Source organism: Talpa occidentalis, unplaced genomic scaffold (genome assembly GCF_014898055.3).
Source record: "Talpa occidentalis isolate TD23 unplaced genomic scaffold, MPIMG_talOcc4v2.1 talOcc4.2, whole genome shotgun sequence".
Classification (NCBI taxonomy): domain Eukaryota; kingdom Metazoa; phylum Chordata; class Mammalia; order Eulipotyphla; family Talpidae; genus Talpa; species Talpa occidentalis.
In genome coordinates this window covers 85,191,896-85,204,145 of record NW_023602073.1, presented here as the reverse complement: position 1 = coordinate 85,204,145, position 12,250 = coordinate 85,191,896, and the positions used below count along the sequence as shown (strand labels likewise).

The 12,250-nt window shown below is 40.6% G+C and overlaps 1 protein-coding gene across 3 annotated transcripts; it reads left to right on the top strand.

Moving 5' to 3' along the window:
- Positions 1 to 282: 282 nt before the first annotated feature.
- Positions 283 to 1,533, top strand: OOEP (oocyte expressed protein). Of its 3 annotated transcripts, none has more exons than XM_037520927.2 (3): positions 283 to 530; positions 726 to 905; positions 1,288 to 1,533. In XM_037520927.2, the coding sequence occupies exons 1-3, from the start codon at positions 341 to 343 to the stop codon at positions 1,365 to 1,367; spliced, it is 450 nt and encodes a 149-aa protein (XP_037376824.1). In that variant the 5' UTR covers positions 283 to 340; the 3' UTR covers positions 1,368 to 1,533. The 3 variants fall into 3 exon arrangements, with proteins under 3 accessions (XP_037376824.1, XP_054554185.1, XP_054554184.1); XM_054698210.1 differs by lacking the exon at positions 1,288 to 1,533 and adding an exon at positions 1,005 to 1,277; XM_054698209.1 differs by lacking the exon at positions 1,288 to 1,533 and having other exon boundaries at positions 726 to 1,277.
- The last annotated feature ends 10,717 nt before the right edge of the window (positions 1,534 to 12,250 follow it).

The following is a 12,250-nucleotide window of genomic DNA, read 5'->3' as shown; positions in this document are numbered from 1 at the left end:
CTGGTTAACAAGGCCGCCAATTCAAACTACACTGTTAATCCGCTACAAGCAGAGGCAGGTGCCCTTGAGGTTAAATAATACCTTACTCAACAGAGATGACCATGGGTAGCCACTGAGACCTGGCTAAAGCTCAAATAAATATTCAAGTTCAAGGTCTTAGAGGAAGTCCTGGTGATTTACGCGGTTAACAAGTGCCCTGGCACCACCAGGTCTGGGTGCCTAGTGTCAACCACCCTGAGGGTGTACCAGGGGCACGAGGCCAAGGAAGGGGTGGGGCTTACCGGAAACCGTAAAAGGGATGCGGGCTTCTGGTGAGAACCGCTAGCACGGAGACTGGAGCATGGTGGACCAGGCAGATGCTGCTGAGGACCGGGGAGATGAGTGGATTCCTAACCAGTCCCTGGACAGGCTGTTGAGGTTACCACTCCCACCCCCACGGATTTGCATGCGTCCATGGTGGTTTCCAGCGCAGGAGCTGAGAAACCCATTGGTGTTTTACCTGGAGGCTTGGCTGGCTGATGTAATCTTTGGTGAGTCACCCACGGTGTGCTTGGGGGTCAGACTCTTCCTTTCAGAGAGAAGCCTGGCACAGCAATTTTTGAGTCTTTCTCTGCATCACAGGCCACATTTGACGCCATGATGCTGAGCTTCCAGCTCCTACCCTCCCCGGGCCAACATACCTCGTGATCGCCAAGCATGCCCTGAGAGTCTCTTTTATTGTCTAGGCGCCGACCGAGCCAGAATTCCGGAAATAGAGTGGATGAGCCAAGCCCTCCTGTTGGTGGACATAGTTGACTCGGGAAAATCAGTCGAAATCACTGTCTTCGGACGGCCTCGTATGCAATGTCAGGTGAAGAGAATGCTTCTGAACGTGGCATCGTGGCACCGGAAACATCGTGCCCGGGGTAAGACTCTGAAGATCTGCATGTGTTGCTGTCACAGCTGTAAACTCTCTGCTGGAACCTGGCTTCTTTCTGGCCTTTCTTCCCAAAACGTTTTTGCAGATTCCAACCACAGTATGTAGCTTGCAGCCCCTGAGCATTCCTTTGCGAGAAAAATCCAAGTAGGACCCTGGGAAAGTAAGTGGAGAACTGATGCGACCCATTCAAGGCCCATCACTGCCCATGCCATCATCAGCTTGGTTAGGCCACTATTTCCAGATCCCAGATTCAAATCTCCACCCTGAGAAATGAGGGTGCCAGCACTTCCCCTCCTTAGTGGTAGACCAGTTTGAATTTGTGAGCACTTGTCCTTATGGGTGGTTGTTATCAATTGCTTTTCCTCCAGCTGAGAAAATGAAGCAACTTGAAGAGTTCTTGAAAGCTGCAACAACATGCCCCCAGACTCCCCTACATCCTGTTACATGAATATTGTCAGGAGCATTATGAAAATGGTCCTGCTTCTACCTTCTGAAGTTCAAGAGGAGCAAGTCTCCTTAAATCTCTGAATTCTTTTTTCTGTGCTTTGATGGTTTATTTTGATGTAAAGATGATTTTGTAATGCCATTCTACAACTGAAATGAATTTCCTTTTTTGTCCAGTGGTATAAAGATCTTTACTCATTTAAAATAAAGCAAATTTATGAAAGACTGACTCTTAGTCATTTATGTCTTGATGTGTAGGGTGGGTAGAAGACTGATAGGTAGTGGTTTTATTTTTATTGTTTTAGTTTCTACCATTTTGAAACTACTCACCTTTTTATGATTTTCAATTACCCTTAAGCACAGAGCAGAGATGCAGGGTCAGTTTGCTTTGGTTTCATTGCACCATTTGTTCTCAAGCTTTGAAGTATCTAAGCATCACCTTGAAAATTTGCTAAAACACAGTTTCCTAAACAACTTCTTGGGTGATTCAGTGTTCTGGGTTTATGAATTTGCCTTTTTTAAAATTTAATTTTATTCATTTATTTTTTTTTTTATAGACAGGCTTATTAGGAAAAGGAAAAAAGAAAAAGAGGCACCTGTATGGTCATAGGCGGGCAAGAGAGCTGCCGTGACTGCTTTGCAAATGGGAAGGGTTTGTGAAGAGAGACACCTGCATAGTCACAGGTGGGCAGGACAATGGCTTGAATTTGCTTTATTAAGTACATACATCATGCCAATGCTTCCCCTGAGGTTCTTACTTTGAAGCTAGTGGTTTGGCCCCAGTAGAGCTTGGTGTGCGGAGTGGAGCCTTCCTCCTCACACCTGGGCATGTGATCCAAAACACAAGTGATCAATATTCATTCATTCTTCCAGTGCTGCAGTTTACAGAAGATCTGATCTTGGGCATTGTAGCAGGCAAAGGACTCCTGCAATCAGAAATGCTTTATCCCTGAGGTTTGCACGGGTGTCCTGCAGGGACTGAGTTGTGTAAGGTTACCAAGAGCTTGGTGGCTTCAGACATGAAATAGGATGATTGGAGCGTAAGTAATTTACCAAAGTCACAGAACTAGGAAGTGGGGGCAGGGTAGGTGAGATTTGAACCAAACATTGACTCCATGACCCAAACTCTTACCTCTACGCTATTTTTTCCCACATTTCTCATTGTTTTCATTTCTTTTTAAGAGGAATTAAAATAAACCTCTTATTTGTGAAGAATCCATTCTATCACAGGATAAAATACATTTTTTTCCTAACAGTTTGCTGAAATACTGATGTTTGAAATAACCACATCTAAAAAACAGCATTGATTTTTCTCATGATAAATATACATGCTCAATGTTTTTTTAAAAAATTAGGCAATATTGGGGCCTCTCTGGGGTGCAGGGATTAAAGCCTCAGTGCTATAAAGCTATTGCCAGCCACTGGCATGAGTTCGTTCCGCAGCCAGGGAGCTGACCCACATTGCACAGCAGACCTCTCCTGTCTCGCCCACTGCTCCCCTCAGCAGTGTATTTCAGAAGACCGATCTCTTCTGCTCCCCACTCTGGTGAATCCTCTCAGCCCCCTGTACCTCTGGCCTACACCCCAACTCTTGTATGCATAAATAAAATAAATCTTTAAAAAAAATTAGACAATATAGGAAAGATTAATCTCACTATCTGTAATTTATCTTCAACTATCTTTATTACTCCAAATAGTTTTCTACTTTAGTAAACATTTTATTGATGCATAGCATTCATATAAAAATAAGCACATTTAAAGCTTGAAGAGATTCATCGAAAAACATGGAGAACACATCCATTTAGCCAAAACTCAGAAAAGGAACGTTACTAGCACTCCAGAAGCCCCCTTTTGAGTCCCTGAAGGATGACTACTATTCTGACTTCCATATAAATGGAATTATTGTGATATTTATCCACGTTGCAAGTAGTTATGGTCCCATTCTACGAGTAAGTCATAATTTTTTTTTGATTGTGCACATTTTGCTTTACCTGTTTGGAACTATACTACTACTACTACAAAAATTCTTGCACGTGATTTTTGGTGCATAGATATATATACACACATGCATTTCTTTTGAGTATCTAGGATTAGAATTGCTAGGTTATAGGGTGTGCATAAATTTAAGTTGCCATGGTGATTAATTTACATTCCTTCCTACTCTGAGATTTGAATTGTTCAGTATCTTTGATGTGGTGAACTCTGTTGATTGGTTTTGGATGTTGAACCAACCTTTTGTCCCTGGAATAAATCTCCCTTGGTCATGATATATGATACTTTTAATGCATTGTTGAATTTGGTTTGCTATATTTTACTGAGGGTTTTTGCATCTATGTTCATAGGGAAATTTTCCTAATTTTTTTTGTGTGGTCATTGTTTGGTTTTGGTATCAGGGTAATGTTGGCCTCATGAAATGTGCTTGGAAGTATTACATTTTTCTCATTTCTTTGAAAGGAATTTGAGAAGGATGGATATTATTTCATCCCTGAAGTTTTGGTAGAACTCACTTGTGAAACTGTCTGGTCCTGGACTTTTTTTTTTTTTTTTTTTGGTGGGAGAGAATTTTGACTACTGATTCAATTTCCTTGCTTGTAATTGGTCTGTTCAGATATTCTATTTCTTCCCTATTCAGTGTCATCTGGTTGTATATTTCTATGAAATTCATCCATTTCTTCTAGGTTATTCAACTTACTACCAAGCAGTTGTTTATGAGAATCTCTTATGACCCTCTGAATTGCAGACATCTTTGTAGCATCTCAACTTTGATTTCTGGTTGTATTTGTTTGAGTTTATCACCTTTTTTCTTTATGAGCCTACTTGAGGCTTTTCTATCTTTTTTTTTAAAGAACAGGCTTTTCGTTTCATTAATCTTTTGAACTATCATTTTTATTTCTATTTCATTTAGTTCTGCTAATTTTTATTATTTCCTTCTACTGTATTTGATTTCATTTGTTCATCTTTTTCTATTCCCTTAAGGTGAGAGATAAGGTTATTTATTTTAGCTCTTATTTCTTGATGTGGGGGCTGTATTGCTAAATACTTCCCTTTTAGTATTGTTTATGTCAAGCTCTATAAACTCTGGAAGGGTGTGTCCTCATTATCATTTGTCTCGAGGCATTTTTAAATTTATTCTTTGATTTCCTCACTAAACTAATAGTAATTCAGTAGTATGTTGTTCAATCTCCACATGTTAGGGGTTTTCCTGCTTTCTTTTTGTGATTGATTTCTAGCTTGATACCACTGTGTCAGAAAAGATACTTGGTGTGATTTCAGAATTCATAAATGTGTTGACCCACGATGTGGTCAATCCTGAAAACTGTCTTATGTGAACTTAAGAAGAATGTGTATTCAGCTTTTTGGGGGATCTAGTGCCCTATAAATAACCATTAAGGTCATGTGGTCTTATTCTTTAAGGCTATCTATGCATTAGTGAAAGTGGGGTATTGATGTTCCAAACCACTGTTGTGTTTTTCCCAATCAATATTGGTTTTCAGATTTTATGCAAACACATCAAAAAGGATGAAATACCTGGGAATAAGCTTAATGAAGGTGAAGGAAGCAAAGGACCTATACTTTGAAAACTATAACATTGTGTTAAGAAAATAAAAGAAGATACAAAGTAATGGATGGATATTCTGTGCTCATAGATTAGAGGAACAAACATAAAATAACCATATTACTTAAATCAGCTAATTCAAAACAATACCTATCAAAGTCTCAATGACTTTTTTCTTTTTTTAATAATTTTTATTTTTATTTATTTTATTTATTTATACAAGCATTGGGTACAGTCAGAAGCGCGGGAGGGTGAGAGAATTTACCAGAGCCAGAGCGGGGAGCAGAGCAGGCAGAAGGACCCAAGTACACTGCTCAGGGGAGCAGCGGGCGGCAGGAGAGGTCTGCAAGCCATGTGGGACCCTCCTCCAGTGGCCAGGGAGCAACCTGGGATAGAACCAGCACTGCAGAGGCTGCGGGCAGCTTCGCAACACAGCGCTCAACCGCTGCGCCACTGGGGAGGCCCTCAATGACTTTTTTCAAGGAAGTAGAACAATGATGAAATTTATATGGAAATACAAAAGATGCTGAACATAAAGCAGTTTTGAGTGAAGACAGAGATATCACACACCCTGATGTCAAGCTATACTACACAGCAACAGTAATCAAAATAGTATGGTATTGGAACAAAAAACAGAAACACAGACCAGTGGAATAGAATGGAAATCCCAGAGATAACCCACACAAATATGGATCTTTAATCTTTGACAATGGAGCCACAGCCATACAAAGAAGAAAAGAAAGGCTTTAACAAATGGTATAGGGAAATATGGACAGCCTTGTGCAAAAAAATGAAACTAGATCCATACTGATGCCCATACACACAAAAAAAAATTCAAAATGGGATAAAGATTTAGATATATGAACTGAGACCATAAATTATTTAGAAGAAAACCTAAGGATACAATACAGGATATCTATAGCAAAGATGCATTTGGGGACACAACGCCAAAAGCAAAGAAAACAAAAGGAAAAATAAACAAGTAGGACTACATCAAACTAAAAAGATTTTGTACCTCAAAGGAAACCATCACAATAAACAAAAAGGAACTGACAGATTGGGAGAAGATATTTGTATATCGCATACATCTGACAAGATACAAGTTTCCAATATATATTTATAAAGTACTCATAATCCAACAACAGAATGGGAACCTAATCAATAAGTGGGCAAAAGACATTTAAATAGATAATTTTCTAAAGATTACATTCACAGCACATGAAAAATTGTCTAACATCACTTTTATAAGGGAAATGCAAATCAAAATCACAATGAGATATCACCCCATCTTCATTAGAATGGCCTATATCAAAAAGAATGGAAGCAATAAATGTTGGTGAGGATGTAGAGAAAAAGGAACAATCTGTTGATAGGAATGTAATTTGGTGCAATATCTGTGGGATTAGCATGAAGATTCCTTAAAAAACTGGAAATGGAAATACTATGTGATCCAGCAATACCACTACTAGGTATTTTTCCATGTATGATTATAAAAACACTTATATGAGAGATTTATGCACTACTATGTTCATAGGAGTATTATTCACAAGAGCCAATTCATGGAACCTACCTGACTGGATAAAGAAAATGTGAAATACTCAGAAGACTACTCAGCTATTAAAAAAGATGAAATAGTACCTTCTGGGACAAAATGGTTGGACCTTGAGGGCATAAGGGAAGAAAGGAAATAGGACAACTGTGCTGGAATTTTGGTGAAGGGTAAGTGAAGTATGTTCACCAATGGCGGTTTGAAGTCACACTCCCAAAATTATATAGTTATGTAAATGATTGACAAGTTTTTAAAAAAGTTTTTATTTTTTAAGCAGCTTTAGGTTCACAGAAAAATGGAGCAGAATATACAGAGTTCCCATGAGACTCCAAATGAATACAATGCACAATACAATACAATACAATGCCTCCCCAGCTATCAACTTCCCTTGCCACAGAGTTATATTTGTGAATGGGCATGTGCACATATAGAGGAGTAAAAATGTAAACTGAAGTTATACAGACATGTAAATGACTAGCAAGTCAATTTTTTAAAAAATGGACAAAAATATATGAATATTCCAAATTATGTATTTTATAAAAGTGCATAAAATAAAACATAGGGGGCTTCTCAGGTGGCGCAAGGGGTTAAGGCTCAGCACTATGAAGCTATCCGCAGCCACTGCAGCACAAGTTCCATCCCCAGCCAGGGAGCTAATCCACATGGCACAGCAGATCTCTCCTGTCTCGCTGGCTGCTCCCCTCAGCAGCGAATTTCAGTAGATCCTCCTGTTTTGCTCCCCGCTCTGTCTCGGGTGATTCTCACCCCCACACCTCTGGCCTGCACCTCATCTCTTGTATGTATAAATAAATCCTTTTTTTTTTTTTTCAAAGAAAACATGGGAAAATAAGTCTATAAGAATGCACAAATAGTTTTTACATATGAGGAAGTAAGCTGCATTGGGAATGTGGTAATGTATTTGGCCCAAGGTAGTAGGTTCTTGAGTTATTCAAGAATGAAATGAGTAAATCATGGCAGTTGATTTTGAATCTGAGATTTATTGAAATAATAGAGCAATAGAAAACTTCATGGTGACCTTAAGGGTGAGTGTCTCCCTGAGGAACAACAGCCTCTCCCTTATATAGGCCACCAGGAACCTAACCTTCATGTGGGGAAATGGAGGATGCTTTGGAGCAGCCTTGTGTGGATACAGTAGGAGAACATGCTTCTTTATCAGTCACATGTTCAGAAGAGGAGGGCAAATTTCACCCAGAGGCAGAGAGCTTAGTATTTTAAGGACAAGGCCAGTATAAGCTCAGGTTTTTCTCAAGATGTGTATGTGTATGAGCCAAATGGTTCTGCTTCGTAGTTAATGGACTGCTAAGACAATTGACTAAAACAAAAACTAGAAGAACAGAGTAATGATTTGCAGAAATTCATTAAGCAATGATTTATATGTACTAATGTTTATATTGTTTTCAAGACTTGTACAAGGGGAAAGAAGCAAGCACATCCAAGAGGTAGTTAACTTTTAACTACCTGCTTCTATTTTTTATTTTTCAATCAATAAGTATAAAATCATGTGTCATGTTTATTTCATTATTTTAAAAATATTTTATTTATTTTTGTGTAGAAGAACTGGGGTGTAGGCCACAGATGGGGGGATGAGAGGATTCACTAAAGACAGCGGGGCGCAGAACAGGCAGATCTACTGGAACACACTGCTGAGGGGAGGAGTTAATGAAACAGAAGAGGTCTGCTGTGCCATGTGGGTTAACTCCCTGGCCAGGATTGAACTCAGGCCATTGCAGTGGGCCATCATGGTGGTAGTGCTCAGACTTAATCCCTAGGTCACCAGCGAGGCCCATGTGTCATGTTTATAATGTAATTTTTGTTTTTAATCTGAAAAGTCAGAAGTATAAAGGATAAAATAAAAAGCAACTAGCACCCAGGAAAATAAAGTTCCACTTCTCTTCTTTTCTTGGTTCTCTCCCACCATCAACAAGATGTTTATGTGAGGTCAATCTCCCCAAAAGGGTAACTAGCATGCTTTTCTCAATAAATCTAGAGTAGGCCTTTTGTTCCTTTGGTATGAAAATTAGTGGTCAGTCGAGGCTCTCTGAGCTTTGGAAGTTCTGTTACCATTACTTAAAGAACACAGATAAGGTTGAGAGATGTGACTCCTGAAGGCTAGGAGCAACTTCTGTCCTTGCTTAAATCCTTTGCCTCTCTTTAAAAGATACTTAGAATGTAGTTTGGAGAGTCTCACCCATTTGTAGGTTTATTAGTAAACATGTCTTCTTTAAACTTCTTTATGAGTCACATGTTCAGAAGAGGAGGGCAAATTCTACCCAGAGGCAGAGAGCTTAGTATTTTAAGGACAAGGCCAGTGTAAACTCAGGTAAGAATCTCACCTTTACTTTCAGAGTAGGGCAGAGGTGGTAACCATTCTTCTTTGTCATGTTAAGTTTCTCCCCCTCTCCTTGTAGAATATTCTGGGTCTGATCCATTAGTCATATAAAATTTTCATATGTATGTTTTTAAAATTTAGCCTTTTCTCTTCCTAATCTGATGTTAACTTGTTTGTCCAGTCTTAGAAGAGCCCAAATTGTGTGGGGGATTTTCTCCAGTGCTTTTTTTTTTAAATTTTGGAATAGTTAACAAGGATGATAAATACTCCATTTACTTGCTACCTGCTCCTCAGTAATACTTCCTGTAAAGGAGAAATGGACATTCTGATCATGTGGGTAGCATCTTGGGGAAGAATCATGCATAGGCCAGAGGAAAGGGGTGTGAAGAAATTCACAGAGTGGATAACAGAAAATACAGTTTTATTGAGACACACTGCTAAGGGAGTAGTGCACAAGATAGGCTGTGCACAGTGAGGGGCCCCAAGCTCTATATTGCAGGCATCACTGATTGATGAGGGTGACTAGTCTTGGGTGTGCCGGGATCTGAATTAGCATAACAGATCATCAGCTTATCTGATCTCATTAGCTCAATGTCCTGGTTCCCTTGGCAGTCCCATCCACTTGCTTTATCTAGTCAAGCCTCCCATACTTGCCTGCAGGGCAAGGAGTGGGGCTTATTTTTTTTTTTTTACATCATTGTTCATTTTTAAACAATATTTGCTACCCCTCCCCACCCCAGGGGTAGTCCCCATAGAATTTCCTTCACCAATGCACCTGTGCACCATCACCACAGTCCCCTGTGCGCCTCCCTCCCTTCCTCTGATCCCTCTCCCACCCCCTCCCCCCCCAGGATGTCTCTGATTTATAATTGTCTGTTTTTGTTTTGTTGTGTTTTGTATTATTTTTTTTACAATGATGTCTTATTTGGTTCCCCTATATTTCTCCTGTAAGTGAAACCATCCGATATTTTTCTTTTTCCTTCTGACTTATTTCACTGAGCATAATTCCTTCTAGCTGCATCCGCATTGGTGCGAATGGCATGAATTTATCTTTTTTGATGGCTGAATAGTATTCCATTGTGTGTATATACCATATCTTGATCCAGTCATCTATTTAGTTTTTTTAATTTAGTTTTTAAATTTAGTAATGATACCACTGGTAGTAGTTAGAGAGGGGTGCAAATATCAATGTTGAATCACTCTATTCTGATAGCATTGGATAGATTGGTTAAGAGAAAAAAACCATAGAGAATGTTAGCAATAAGATACTTATGCACAAAGGAAAGACCCAGCATGACTGAGTAACTTAACCTGCTTGTCTTTATGCTATAGGAAAGAGTGACGGATACCCCAGAACACCCAAACCTGACCATTCTAAGGAGATTCTGCCATCCACTGATCAAGATAAAACATACTCCAGTGGGTAAGACCTTCAATGGAAAGGAACTTTAATACAATTAGTGTGCAAAACAGAAAAGGGGAAGAATAGTTTCCAAATCAAGCACCCAAAGTTACCCATCTCCTCCTGGGTAAATGTCCAGCCAAGCAGGGTTGGCCCAATGCAGGGCCACTGAGGCCTGAAAGCTAGCCACAAATCTAAAGCACCATTTGGCGGGTACCCATAGAAAATGGTTAGACAGGTAAGTCTGGGAGGAAAAGAGCAAAATCAAAATCAAAGCTGCCATTTTTAACCTCCCCACGAATCTCTCACCCACATCTGTTTAAAACAGTCCAAGACCAAGAAGCAAGTTCAGAGGGGCCTCCCTGTGGCGCAGGGTTAAAGTCTTGGTACTATCAAGCTATCGCCAGCCATTGCTGCATGAGTTTGATCCCCAGCCAGGGAGCTAACCCACATGGTACAGCAGACCTCTCCTGTCTCACCCGCTGCTCCCCTCAGCAGTGTATTTCAGTACATCTGCCTGTTCTGCTTCCCACTCTGGTGAATCCTCTTTTTTTTTTTTTTAGATTTTTTTTATTTATTTACACAAACACTGGGTACAGTCAGAAGCGCAGGAGGGTGAGAGAATTCACCAGAGCCAGAGCGGGGAGCAGAGCAGGTAGAAGGACTGAAGTACACTGCTGAGGGGAGCAGCGGGTGGCAGGAGAGGTCTGCGTGCCATGTGGGACACTCCTCTGGTGGCTGGGGAGCAGTCGGGGAACGAACCGCCACTGCAGAGGCTGCGGGCAGCTTCGCAACCCAGCGCTCAACCACTGCACCACCAGGGAGGCCCTGGTGAATCCTCTTACCACCACCCCCTGCCCTGCCCCTCTCTGGCCTATACCCCAGTTCTTATATGCATGGGGGCCTCCCTGGTGGCGCAGGTGGTTGAGCGCCGCACTGTGAAGCTGTCCACAGCCTCGGAAGCGAGGGTTCGATTCCGGCCAGCTGGCGAGAATCCCACATGGCATGGCAGACCTCTCCTGTCCGCTGCTCCCCTCAGCAGTGTATTTCAGTCAGTCTGCCTGTTCTGTTCCCCACTCTTAGAGAGGGGTGAAAGAGCAAAATCTCTGTCTCTAGTGAATTCTCTCACCCTCCTGCACATCTGGTCTGTACCCCTAATCATGTATAAATAAATAAATAAATAAATCTTTTAAAAAAAAAGGCAAATGCAACTTCTTCACTTGTCTCCCGGCTCCATGTGCCTCCTCTAGGTCTCTTTCTGGGTCTCCATCCTTCTTTGTCCAGTCTCCTCCTCCAGCTTCTTCTCTTTCCTGCTCAGCTCTACCCTTCCTTGTATAGAACAGGTAACCTGGAACCTCTCCTTTCCCTGGGGACCACCCTCTTACACTTTGATGCCATCTTAGATAGCCAGGACAAGGGAGGTTGGGGGGAAGAAGTCAAAGCATTTAATGGGGAAAACAAAGGTGCTTGTGCATTCTGCATTTAAATGAGATTAAGGGGATTAGGTCTTCAGGAAAAGATTCATGCAGAGAGAAATTTAGATTTAAACATGAACTCCCAGGGTGGGGTGGGGGGAAGAGGGGTTGGGGTCAAAATAAGGGGGTTGAAATTGTATGGGGGATATAAAAATAAAAAGAAAGAAAAGAAGGAGGGAAGGAAGAAAGGAAGGAAAGAAAGAAGGAAAGAAGGAAAGAAGGAAAAAAAGGAAAGAAAGAAAAAGAAAGAAAGATGCCAAAGTGTCATTAAATATATATGTGCATACATATAAAAAAAATCAATTCCCAGTCTTCAGAGGGAGTAAATAAACCCCCTCCCAAAGACAAACAAGTGTTTGATTTTTTTGCTTCCCTACAATACAGGTACCACTCACTCCCCTGGGCTTTAAAGCTGCCTTTCCTTTTTTTAAATGAAGGTTTTTATAACACTCGGAAACTAAGATTAAGGTGCCTTTTTTTTTTTTTTTTAATACTAGCAACCAACTGTTAACAGTTTGCTTCCTTTTTTTAACTGGATTTTGGTAGGTCTCAAAC